At 44.8% G+C, this 12752-nt stretch overlaps 1 protein-coding gene across 2 annotated transcripts in view; it reads left to right on the top strand.

Moving 5' to 3' along the window:
• Positions 1-12752, top strand: part of cd247 (CD247 molecule) — a 151873-nt gene that overhangs the window by 121596 nt on the left and 17525 nt on the right. For both annotated transcript variants that reach the window (XM_078232973.1, XM_078232972.1), the window contains exons 3-4: positions 3132-3200; positions 11018-11107. In XM_078232973.1, coding sequence (XP_078089099.1) covers positions 3132-3200; positions 11018-11107 — 159 coding nt within the window. The remainder of the gene's footprint in view (positions 1-3131; positions 3201-11017; positions 11108-12752) is intronic.

The raw sequence follows: 12752 nt of genomic DNA, 5'->3' as shown, positions 1-12752 counted from the left end.
GGTATTGTTCTTGTTGGCACAGACATACACAATAAAGTACCATTAATCAAATCTCCATGACAACACTGATGGGCTCTCCCAACTACCCTTACCCAATGATTCGTCAATAAACAGTTAGTGCAGAAATATTTTCTACTTCCAGCAAGTAGATAACATTCCTGTAACTGCAGGACAAGAAGCAATATTAGAAATGATCTGTACTGTCAGAACTCATGGACATGGCACTCAGTGGCAATACCTCGGGAGCAAATCCTGAGTTAAGGCCATATTCCTCCCGAAAACTCAAACTATCCGTACAGACAGGTTGGGAACGAGAGTCATCATTCTACCATTATTAAGGAAATGTGTATTAAACACAGAGGCCATTGCGGCACGGTAAGGATGAAGGAGATGGGCGGGGGGGGGGGGGCGGTTTGGCAGCTGGCGCTCAGTGCCGAAATCGAGGTGAAGGTGGGAATATCTTGTGCAAAAGTGTAAAATCTGCTGCTATTAGCTCCATTTCACCCATGGGAATGGTCTGAAAAGGACAAATGAGGGGAGGATCTCATAGAGGCTTATAAAATTCTAACAGGACTAGACAGGGTAGATGCAGGGAGGATATTCCCGATGTGGGGGAGTCCAGAACCAGGGGTCACAGTCTGAGGATTCAGGGTAGACCATTTAGGACGGAGGTGAGGAGACATTTCTTTACCCAAAGAGTGGTGAGGCTGTGGAATTCATTACCACAGGAAGTAGTTGATGCCAAAACATTGAATGTATTCAAGGGGCGGCTGGATATAGCACTTGGGGCGAATGGGATCAAAGGTTTTGGGGAAAAAGCAGGATTAGGCTACTGAGTTGGGTGATCAGCCATGATCGTGATGAATGGCAGAGCAGACTCGAAGGGCCGAATGGCCTCCTCCTGCTTCTATCTTTTTTGTTTCTATGTAGGATGGGTAGCAAGTACATATAGACTATGCCAGACCGTTCAAAGGCTGTATGTTTCTCATTGTGGTTGGTGCCTGAAGATAACATCCTCAGGGAGAACAATTGAAAGATTGGGGGAAATTTTCAATTCATTGAGTTTTCCTGAACAACTGGTGAGCGATACTGGACCGCACAGTTCACATCGCAAGACTTCACTAACTATTTAAAAGAGAATGGGATTCACCACATTGGATCCACTCCGTATCACCCTGCCATGAACGGGCTGGCAAAACGCTTCGTTTAGATGAAGAAACATTTATTGAAGGTAATGAGAGAGCAAGGTTCATTGTCTAAACGATTGAGCCAACTCCTGCTGATGTACAGAAACACTGCACACTCAACAACCCACGTTTCTCTGGTGTTGCTGGCGGTTCAGCTGTGCACAGAGCTTGATTTGCTTAAACCACCCAAGACAAGAGAAATTGTTGAAGAGAAACAGCAAGATCAGGTTATACGATGAGAGGACAAGGCGAAGCGTTGTGCTTTTTATTGGGGCCAAGTAGTCCAGGCGAGGAACTATACATTCCAAATCCAATTGTAATGATTAGAGATTTTTCTATTTTCATGTTATTTTTTTTCCTCGGTACACAAGGCTCCTACGGTATATTTTGTGAATTTGTTTTGTAATTTCTCAATTATTTTCTTGTGCTTTCTATACTCCATGGGCCACATAGGAATTCAGGTTGAAAGGGCAAACATGACCTCTTCCCTTCCACCTGGGAAGTGGTCTAATTGAAACTTCTTTTCAGATTGCTTCCCATCACCCACCATCTTCCCATATAAGCAAGGCCACGGTTGGGAATAAGGATAAAGCTAAGTTTTTGGACAATCACCAAAAAACTAGGAAAAGATGATAATGATGAAATATATAAGCTGAAGAATGATTTGAAGAAAATGTCATTAAATGACCAATTGAGCATCAGAAGCCGATTCACTGAGGAGTCAGGGTTGTCTAGCTGGTCACTGACCGTCCATGTCAAACAAGAGGCCATCTCATCGATGAAGGATAATGAACAACAAATCAGAGACTCCATTAGGATGATCGTGAGAGGTGACACACAAGTGTGGAAAACTGTGGGCGTTGTGATACTGGCTTTTCATTACATAAGACAAAATGAATTGCAAAATCTGGAATAAGAAGAGATAACGCTGGAAAAACCCAACAGTCAGGCAGCACTGTGGAGAGAGAAACAGAGTTAACGTTTCGAGTCCATATGACTTCTTCAGAGCTAAAGATTTTTTTAAAAATTGGATGAAAAAAAATGGGTCAAAATGGAGGAGAGAGCTTGCGGTCTGAAGTTATTGAAATTAATGTTGAGTCCAGAAGGCTGTGTAACCTGCCTAATCAGAAGATGAGATGTTGTTCCTCCAGTTTGCATTGGGCTTCACTGGAGCGTTCACTGGGTGTGACAGCAAGATGCTGAATTGAAAGGGCAAGCAACAGGAAGGTTGGTGTCATGCTTGCAGACTGAACGAAGGTGTTCCGCAAAGCAGTCACCCAGACGGCACTTAGTCTAGGCAATGTAGCGGAGACTGCATTGTGAGCAGCGAATGCATTAGACCAAACTGAAGGAGGTGCAAGTGAAATGCTGTTTCACATGGAAGGGGTGCCTGGGGCATCCTTCAGGGCCATCTGTCACTTGTTCTTCAGTTTTGCTTTCACTGAGCGCCGACCCTTGTTCTGCTATTAACACATTCTGCCAGTTTACCTTTATGTCATTATCAGTGCCTTATTTAGTTCTTAATGCTACCATTGACATTCCATTTGTCTTGCGTCATGGCATCTTTGTCAAATCTTTCCTAACTCCCACCTAACCCTGACCTTCTATTCTGCTCCCCTCACCCCCCCCCCCAAACAGCATTTCATCCATCACATTTCTCTTTAGCTCTGAATCTTACAGACTCAAAACATTAACTCTGTTTCTCTCCCCACGGATGCTGCCAGACCTGCTGAGATTTTCCAGCATGGTCTGTTTTTTATTTCAGATTTCCAGCAATGAGGTATTTTGCTTTTATCGCAAAGTATGGACTTATAATTTCATGTAACCTGAGAATCCAACTGGTTATTTTAATTAGTTACATCAGCAACACATTTACAGCAGGCAATGGGATTAGTAAAGTCAATTAATTGATACAAAATGTTCTTTTTCATTTTCTTCTCAAAGTTCTCCAAGGTGAAAGGTAAACATGAAGATGGCCCTCCAAGCCAAATGAATCTTGAAGGGCATTATCAGGTAAGCAAGTGTCTCCATTTTCTTAAATTAGTTACTCTTTGACTGTTACTGTAATCCAATTTATTAGGCCGAACTCAAATCAGGATTGTGTCCAGTCCTCTTTTGGTCTTCTGATTTGCAAAAGGATGTGGTGGTATTGGAGGCAGTTCAGAGGAGGTTCACCAGATTGATTCCAGGGATGAAAGGGTTGACGTATGAGAAGAGATTGGGCTTGTACTGGCTGGAGTTTAGAAGGATGAGGGGGGATCTGATCAAGGTATATCAAATTTTAAAAGGGATTGATAAAGTAAATGCAAACCAAATGTTTCCTCTTGTGGGGCAATCTCGAACAAGAGGTCACAGGTATAGGCTACGAGGCAATAAATATAAAACTGAGATGAGGAGGAACTACTTCTCGCAGTGGGTGGTGAATTTGTGGAACTTGCTGTCTCATAGCACGGTGGAGTCTGAATCATTGAATCATTTCAAGAAGGAGATAGATATATTTCTGATTTTTTTAAAAAGGGATAAGGGGGATATGGAGAACAGGTGGGGAGGTGGATTTGAGACCAGGGAGAGATCAGCGAGGATCTGATTGAATGGCGGAGCAGGCTCGAAGGGCTGAATTTGCCCACTTCTGCTCCTAATTCACATGTTCCTAGGATGCTATTGTCATGAAGGTGTTGTTTGTCTCTGCTAATGAAGATTCTGAAGGCTGATTATACTGAGGTGATACTTTACACCGAGCTGGGTCACTGTTCAGTTTCAGGTCACCCACAAATCATTCACTTTTACTGGAAATAGTACTCACCTTTTTGGAGATGGCTCCAGAGGAAAGATTAAAGTTTATTCATTAGTGTCACAAGTCGGCTTACATTAACACTGCAATGAAGTTACTGTGAAAATCCCCGAGTCGTCACACTCCGGCGCCTGTTCGGGTACACTGAGGTAGAATTTAGCATGGCCAATGCACCTAATCAGCACATATTTCAGACTGTGGGAGGAAACCAGAGCACCCGGAGGAAACCCACGCAGACACGGGGAGAACGTGCAGACTCCACACAGACAGTGACCCAAGCCGGGAATTGAACCCGGGTTCCTGACACTGTGAGGCAGCAGTGCTCACCACCGTGCCATCCCAGAAAGTAGGACAAATGTACATTCAGAGCATCATTTGCAATATTTACTGCTGAAAATTAATTGAAACAACAATTGACAAACACAAACCCATCTGCTTTGAGGAAGCCAGAAATGGATGTGTTTTTCACTGTGTTCTTTTCTTCAACAGTTTCCATCCCATTATTGGCTAAGCCTCTGAAATGACAGGTGTTTTGTCAACACAACAATTACACAGTGAAACCAGCCTTTCTCACCCTGGCAGATGCTGAGCTTTTTAACCTTGGAGGAGTGGGGGGGTGGGGGGGGGGGGGGGGGGGGGGGGCGGAGGGGGGGGGGGAGATTCGTACAGGGATTTAAAGCACTCTTTAAAACTTAGAATCTAGGTTCTTGTGTGAATTGACCATTGTAAGTTAAGGATCTGTCACAGCTTAAGACAGAAATGCTCTATAAATCATGTGGTGTAAAAGCTTAAGACTTCATGTGGAATAATGAAATAAAAGAAATTTGAATTTTATCTATTTTGTATGGAAAAAGACAAATGTGTTCTAAACATTTCACTAAACCTTCAATGTACTCAGCATTCAAATTCTAGAGGAAATATAATTCTTGATGATGGAAAGTATTAGAATTTGCAGAGGGGTTTGGAATGGCTGGAATTATGGAGTAATTTATTATTTCACAGGCAGGACGCCTACCTCATGCTTTCATCTGATCCTGAACAATCTTTGTGGTTGTGGGTGGGGGGCGGGGGGCAGGGGGGGGCAAAGGGGGGGGGGCGGGGCGGTCATTGACAAGAAATCAGTGAGCTGTGACCCAAGCCAGGGAAGCCTTCTTTGCTTGGTTAATACTTTGCTTGGTTAATACTGGGATGCTTAGTATGTTTGCCCTAGAAAGGATTGATTTATTGGTGACTTTGTCTTTCCACGTGATGTCAAAGATGCATCGTAGACACCAAAGTTGGAAGCTAATGAGTCTTTTTTCTTGGTAGTTGTAAGTTGGCCAGGCTTTGCTTCTATAAAGCAATGTGCCAAGGATTCAGTCCTTACAGATAAGCATCTTGGTTCTATGGGTTGGTTGGTTTTCCTACACCTGTTTTGTTAGTCAACCAAAGTTGGTGACTGGCTTTCCAATGTGAGCGCTGAGCTCTCTGTCAAGAGATAGCTGCCTCTCACTGCAGATACAATGTAGCAGAACTCTGCAAATGGTGGCTTGCGCAGTGGTGCATTGTTGAGTCAGATCACAGGTGGAGACACAACATCCTGCCCCATAGCTACAGCTGTCTTGATACTGATGGTGAAGGAGAACATCACACAAGCATGGATCGGGCGATCCTTGAGCCTTTGGAGCTGGTATGAGCACCAAGTTCAGCATCATCCGCATACAGACATTCTCTTATCAGAGTATGCTGCACTTCAGTCTTGTCTTTCAGTCATAAAGGAGTTTCCCACTAGGTCGTGTGTACAGCTGTCATAGTGAGAAGATTGCGCCTGCCGCGGCTCTGCCTGCTCTGAAGCCACACTGTACCTCCAGGAATATTCTGCTAGTTAGTCAATGCAGCCTCATTACATTGAGTCTAGCAAAGCCCCTCCCTGTGATGCTGAAGGATGAGATGCCCCAGTAGTTGTTACAATCCCCCCCCCCACACCTTTGTTGGTGTATAGCGTGAAGATGTTTGTGTCTTCACATCCTGTGGGACAGAGCTTTCCCTCCAGCAGAGGAGGAGGTGGTCATGGAGGGATGACAGCAAGTGGAGCTTTCCACACTCGAGCAGCTCACCTGGTATTCTGTCCTTTTCAGGTATTTCCTTGCTACCAGGGGGTCAGTGGCCTTTTTCAGCTTAAGTACAGAGGATTCAAAAAGAAACATAGAAACATGGAAAAACTACAGCACAAAACAGGCCCTTCGGCCCCACAAGTTGTGCCGAACATATCCCTACCTTTTAGGCCTACCTATAACCCTCCATCCTATTAAGTCCCATGTACTCATCCAGGAGTCTCCTAAAAGACCCTATTGAGTTTGCCTCCACCACCACTGACGGCAGCCGATTCCACTCGCCCACCGCCCTCTGTGTGAAAAACTTACCCCTAACATTTCCCCTGTACCTACCCCCCAGCACCTTAAACCTGTGTCCTCCCGTAGCAGCCATTTCCACCCTGGGAAAAAGCCTCTGAGAGTCTACCCAATCTATGCCTCTCAACATCTTATATACCTCTATTAGGTCTCCTCTCATCCTACGTCTCTCCAAGGAGAAAAGACCGAGCTCCCTCAGCCTATCCTCATAAGGCATGCCACTCAATCCAGGCAACATCCTTGTAAATCTCCTCTGCACCCTTTCAATCTTTTCCACATCCTTCCTGTAATGAGGCGACCAGAACTGAGCACAGTACTCCAAGTGGGGTCCGACGAGGGTCTTATATAGCTGCATCATTATCCCCGGACTCCTAAACTCAATCCCTCGATTGATAAAGGCCAGCACACCATACGCCTTCTTAACCACCTCCTCCACCTGCGGGGCCGATTTTAGAGTCCTATGGATCCAGACCCCAAGTTCCTTCTGATCCTCTACAGTACTAAGAGTCTTTCCCTTTATATTGTACTCCTTCATCCCATTTGACCTGCCAAAATGGACCACTACGCATTTATCTGGGTTGAAGTCCATCTGGCACTTCTCTGCCCAGTCTTGCATCCTATCTATGTCCCTCTGTAACTTCTGACATCCCTCCAGACTATCCACAACCCCACCAACCTTCGTGTCGTCGGCAAACTTACCAACCCATCCCTCCACTTCCTCATCCAGGTCATTTATGAAAATGACAAACAGCAAGGGTCCCAGAACAGATCCCTGGGGCACACCACTGGTGACCAACCTCCATTTAGAAAAAGACCCATTTATACACACTCTCTGCCTCCTTTGGGCAAGCCAGTTCTGGATCCCATGCCCTCTCACTTTTTCTAGAAGCCTTGCATGGGGGACCTTATTGAACGCCTTGCTAAAATCCATATAAACCACATCTACTGCTTTCCCTTCGTCAATGTGCTTAGTCACATTTTCGAAGAACTCCACCAGACTCGTAAGGCACAATCTGCCTTTGACAAAGCCATGCTGAGTATTCTTGAGCATACTAACCCTCTTTAAATGATCATAAATCTTGTCCCTCAGGATCTTCTCCATCAGCTTACCAACCACTGAGGTTAGACTCACCGGTCGGTAATTTCCTGGGCTATCCCTATTCCCCTTCTTGAAAATAGGAACCACATCCGCAATCCTCCAATCCTCCGGCACCTCTCCCGTCTCCATCGACGACGCAAAGATCATCACCAGAGGCTCTGCAATCTCTTCCCTCGCCTCCCACAGTAACCTGGGGTACATCCCATCCGGACCCGGTGACTTATCTATCTTGATGCCATTCAAAGATTCCAGCACAACCTCTTTGTTAAAGTCCACATATTCAATCTTTTCAGTCCACCACAAGCCCGCAGTACACCCACCCAGGTCCTTCTCCTTTGTGAAAACCGAGGCAAAATACTCATGAAGCACCTCTGCCATTTCTACTGGTTCCGTTCAGATTTTCTCACCTTCGCCTTTTATAGGCCCTATTCCTTCACCTCTCATCCTTTTACTCTTCAGGTTTATTTGGTATCATGAGCTTTCGGAACGCTGCTCCTTCATCAGGCAAGTGATGAAGGAGCAGCGCTCCGAAAGCTCATGATTCCAAATAAACCTGTTGAACTTTAACCTGGTGTTGTGAAACTTCTTACTGTGCCCATCCTAATCCAACGCTGGCATCTCCACATCATGGAGGATTCGGCATCAAGTCCATACATGGCAGATAGCTGCACAGGCCCAGAGGTATCAGTCTCATTGAAGTATAGCTCAGAGTGGTGCTCTAACCAGGAGACCATTTGCTTGTCCCTGTTAGTGAATACCTCCCCACCTGCAGATTCTATAGGAGCAACTTTGGTGGTAGGGTGACAGAGTGCTCTTTTGATACCATCATATAAAGATTGGTATTGTCATTAGCAGCTGTATTTCTTTGCATAGATTGATCAATATTTGTTGTCTCAGTACTTTCCTGTTTCTGGATAGCTGCCTTGGCTAACATCAGATTGTCGTGCGCGTTAGGATTAGGAAACGGGTTGTAAGCCAAGTAAATGCAACTCTCTGCTTCAAGAGCAGTAACGATTTCTGCAAGTGAACCTATCTTCACTCCTGTTTCTTCCATGGCCAGATGTGGTTTGTTGTCATTGCTCATGCACGGAATGTTGATACGTGGAATGCCATTGTGCTTAGAGCTGTGCACATTTAGTGGGTGTACTCTCAGTTGGTGCTGCTGACAAGTGAGCAGTGTCACAGCCTGCGCAGTGATGAGTGTGTGGGTGAAGAATGCTGGACAGATCCCACCTTCCGGTGATTGTCAGCCCAGGTTGGTGCCAGTGACTGGATTTGGGACGGCAGCATGACACCGTGTGCCGATACCCATTCTGGAAGAAGGTGTTGGCAACACAAAGCCCACATACTGTGCGTAAAGTTCAATAGCTGCTGTTGTTTCATTGATCTTGCCAACACCAGGCTAACTGAAGTACCTTTGCCATGAGACTCTGCCTGATCCGACTCTTATGTTAAAATGTCCCAGGAGAAATCACTTTGTTCTGGAATATTATCGAGAGTGCTGTAGAAATGCCCTTTGTCTTCAGCATTGCTGTAGAAGGTTGGTGCAACAGTGCAGATGGTGATAAACTCGACGTCTGATAGTAGATAAAGAGGTCTGAGGCATTCAGAGGTTGCAACAGACATCTCAGTTACCCAGCGCCAATCTGTTGTTGACAGCAAAACCCATTCCACATTCACCATGGTCTTCTGCACTTATGCCATGCAGGTGGGAATAATCATATATTGATCCGATGTTGGCCAGTCTGTCTCTAGGAGAGCAGCAACGTTGAACTGTATAGCTCACAGTCGATCAATGCCATCATACCGACATTGCTGATTGCAACTCATCACACATTCTAGGACACATAGCTTTCAAGCTGGAGAACCTTCACCATTTGGTATCCATTTATCAGGATAGAATCCCTGATCCTCATGCACTCAGTGAAGAAGGTAGATGTAGCCTGGTCAACACCTTACTGGGTAGGGGCTGCCCAGATTGAGGCAGGCCATGACTGGCCAATAGAATGCAATGATCCTTCCCATCCTCAGTGCCCTGCCCTTACATTAATTGAGCAGGACTTATAACCCATAAACTGCTCCCTCCCACATTGAGTCCCTTACTAATAAAAGTAAGGACAAAGTGTCCTCTCCATTCATTATTCTGGAGCCCACCGGATAGCATAGAATCCTACAGTGCAGAAGGAGGCTATTTGGCCCATCGAGTCTGCACCGACCACAATCCCACCCAGGCCCTATCCCCGTAACCCCGTGCATTTACCCTAGCTAGCCCTCCTGACACTAAGGGGCAATTTAGCATGGCCAATCCACCTAACCAGCACATCTTTGGACTGTGGGAGGAAACTGGAGCACCCGGAGGAAACCCACACAGACACGGGGAGAACGTGCAAACTCCACACAGTCACCCAAGCCGGGATTCGAACGCTGTGAGTCAGCAGTGCTAACCACTGTGTCACCGTGCCAGCAGAAGATACTTGCTTAAAGAGACCATAATGGACTCCACTCCAGTGCCTTTGACTCTCCTGAGCTGGACCCACAAGGCTGTAGGTACTTTTTGACCCAAAGCTGGGATCTGGTTGATAGATGTCAAGGCCATTGCCTAAGGCTTGAATAGCAAGGGATCTTGGAGGAACCTTGACTGCCGGGGATGCGTTGGGCCCGCTGGTGTCTGGACACGCCTTGACATCCAGCCTCTGCATCACCAAGCCTTGCCTCCTCAGAGACACATTTGCCTCTGTGAGGAGGCAAGGCTTGGTGATGCAGAGGCTGGATACTAGCAGGAGAGACATATGCACTCAGCTCTCTCTTCTCAGTAAACTAGCCAGTGGCAATGGATCATGTAACTGCACTTGATGCATAACATCACCCTATGGCAAACCACTGACACACAGCGATCCAAGTAATCTGCTGAAAGGCAAGGAGCAGAGAAGCCGACTTCTAATGACAGTGTGGTGTCAAACTTGGTTCATAAAATATTTCAGCAGGAGATCCAGGTAATCTGCTGAAAATAGTGCAGACCAGGTTTGACAGCACACTGCCATTAGAAGTCAGCTTCTCCCGGTCTTTGCTCACTTTGAAACAAAAAATACTCTTAGATTTATTTAACTTCATCAGTCTTCTCAGAGAATAGCATTCTCTCTTCCACCTTCTTCCATCGGGAAAAAGGTACTAAAACCTGAGGTCACATACCAACCGACTCAAGGACAGCTTCTTCCCTGCTGCCATCAGACATTTGAATGGACCTACCTTGTATTAAGTTGATCTTTTTCTACACCCTAGCTATGATTGTAACACTACATTCTGCACTCTCTCCTTTCCTTCTCTATGAACGGTATGCTTTGTCTGTATCGCGTGCAGGAAACAATACTTTTCACTGTATGCTAATACATGTGACAATAATAAATCAAATCTTTATTAAATAAAATAATCAATGGGTAACAAGACATTTGAGGATGATATTTCGATGGTTGACCTGAGGCTCTGAGAAGTAGGTTTTATTATATTTGTGAAAATCGGTCAGAATAATCAGAACTTGCATCATTTTTTGCAGCCCTTGCAGAAGAAAAATCAAACCGAGTATTCGGACCTTGCGTTGAAGAACAGGAACCAGGACACAGAGGCTGGAATTAGAGCAAAAAGGGTATTTTGTTTTAACCTTCCTTTCGCAAAGCAAAAATCGATTCCAAAGAAAGACAAAAGCACATTTTTTTTAATAACCGGAATATTAAAAAAGCAATCTTGGATAAATATTGAGGTAACAATTTCTGAGATGCTTAGGATTATTTGCAATTGTTATTTACACAAGAGTACAAACTGTACCAGGGAAGTCTTGTGGCAGCTGCCTGGGAATCTCTAGGCTCGAGTCCCACTCCACGACCTGCTTGGCCGTTAAGTATCAATTTGCAGATTGCTGAACGCACACTAATGGTGAGTGGAAAGAACGGGAGAATATCCTGGTCAGCCACGTGACGTAAAGAATGTTGGAGCCGCCACCATCACCATCCATTGATCCAGACCAACATGCATGTAAAGATGCATGTTGCCATACTCCCTGAGTGAACTGTAACCAAACAAACCTGTTGGACTTTAACCTGGTGTTGTTAAAACTCTTACTGTGTTCACCCCAGTCCAACGCCGGCATCTCCACATCATGAACTGCAGCACAGCAGGGCCACAAACATTACTCATGGGTATTTATGATGTAGAGATACCAGCATTGGACTAGGGTGGGCACAGTAAGAAGTCTCACAACACCAGGTTAAAGCCCAACAGGTTTATTTGGTATCACCAGCTTTCAGAGCGCTCACTCACTTGATGAAGGAGCAGCGCTTCGAAAGCTTGTGATACCAAATAAACCTGTTGAACTTTAACCTGGTGTTGTGAGACTTCTTATTGATAGACAGAAGAGGAGAAGCATTCAAATTTCTACATGTGAATTTTCTAAAATCTTTAGAAGGCATTTTAGGAATTTTGGTTACAGCAAGTTGTTTGGTGAGCTGAAAAAAATCGAATATTTTCCAGATAGTTCCAGTGCATCATTTCCATGAATTTCCAAATAATTTTTGTTCAATTTATTTTATGGGACGTGAGTGCCACTGGCTGGGTCAGCATTTATTGCCCATTCCTAAGTGCCCTCCATTTTAGAGGACATTTGAGAGTCAACCGCATTTCTGTGAATCTGGACCAGATAAGGACAGCAGATTTCCTTCCTTGTAATCCATGGTCATCATTAGACTTTTAATTCCAGATTTTTATTGAATTCAAATTTCGCCATCTGCCATGACGGGATTTGAACCCTGGTCCCAAGATCTTGTTCTGGATCTCTGGATTACTAGTCCACTGCCTCTCCTATGCACAATTCGATGAAACATTGTCTCCTAGTAAGATATCAAGTTGCTTGAGTGCTCAGTTGTCAGCATGGGATAATATGCAGATCCGACATATACCTTTGCAGACCAGGCCTTCTCAAATTTCCAGCTGCATTGTGAAACAAATCCTTCACAAGATTCCAGCAAAGGAAGCAATAATCATCTCTGTAACCCATCTGGAAGAGAAAAATCTGGTTCTTTGAGCTTCCAGATCTTGTTTTAGTCCATTAAGATCCTGTAACATGTGAGAATTTCAGGCTAGGGTGCAGGCCATGTGTAAACACACTGAACACAAATGTCTTCAAATAATAAATAATCACAGCTTTTGACAGGGCCAATGCAAAGGTGTTTTATTCCATAACAACAATTGCTCCATTATCCAGAAAAAAAGATTCATAATGATTCACAGGCAGTTCC

This window comes from Mustelus asterias, chromosome 17 (genome assembly GCF_964213995.1).
Source record: "Mustelus asterias chromosome 17, sMusAst1.hap1.1, whole genome shotgun sequence".
Taxonomy (NCBI): Eukaryota; Metazoa; Chordata; class Chondrichthyes; order Carcharhiniformes; family Triakidae; genus Mustelus; species Mustelus asterias.
The sequence above is the reverse complement of the archived record's forward strand: the minus strand, read 5'-3'. Positions and strand labels throughout refer to the sequence as shown.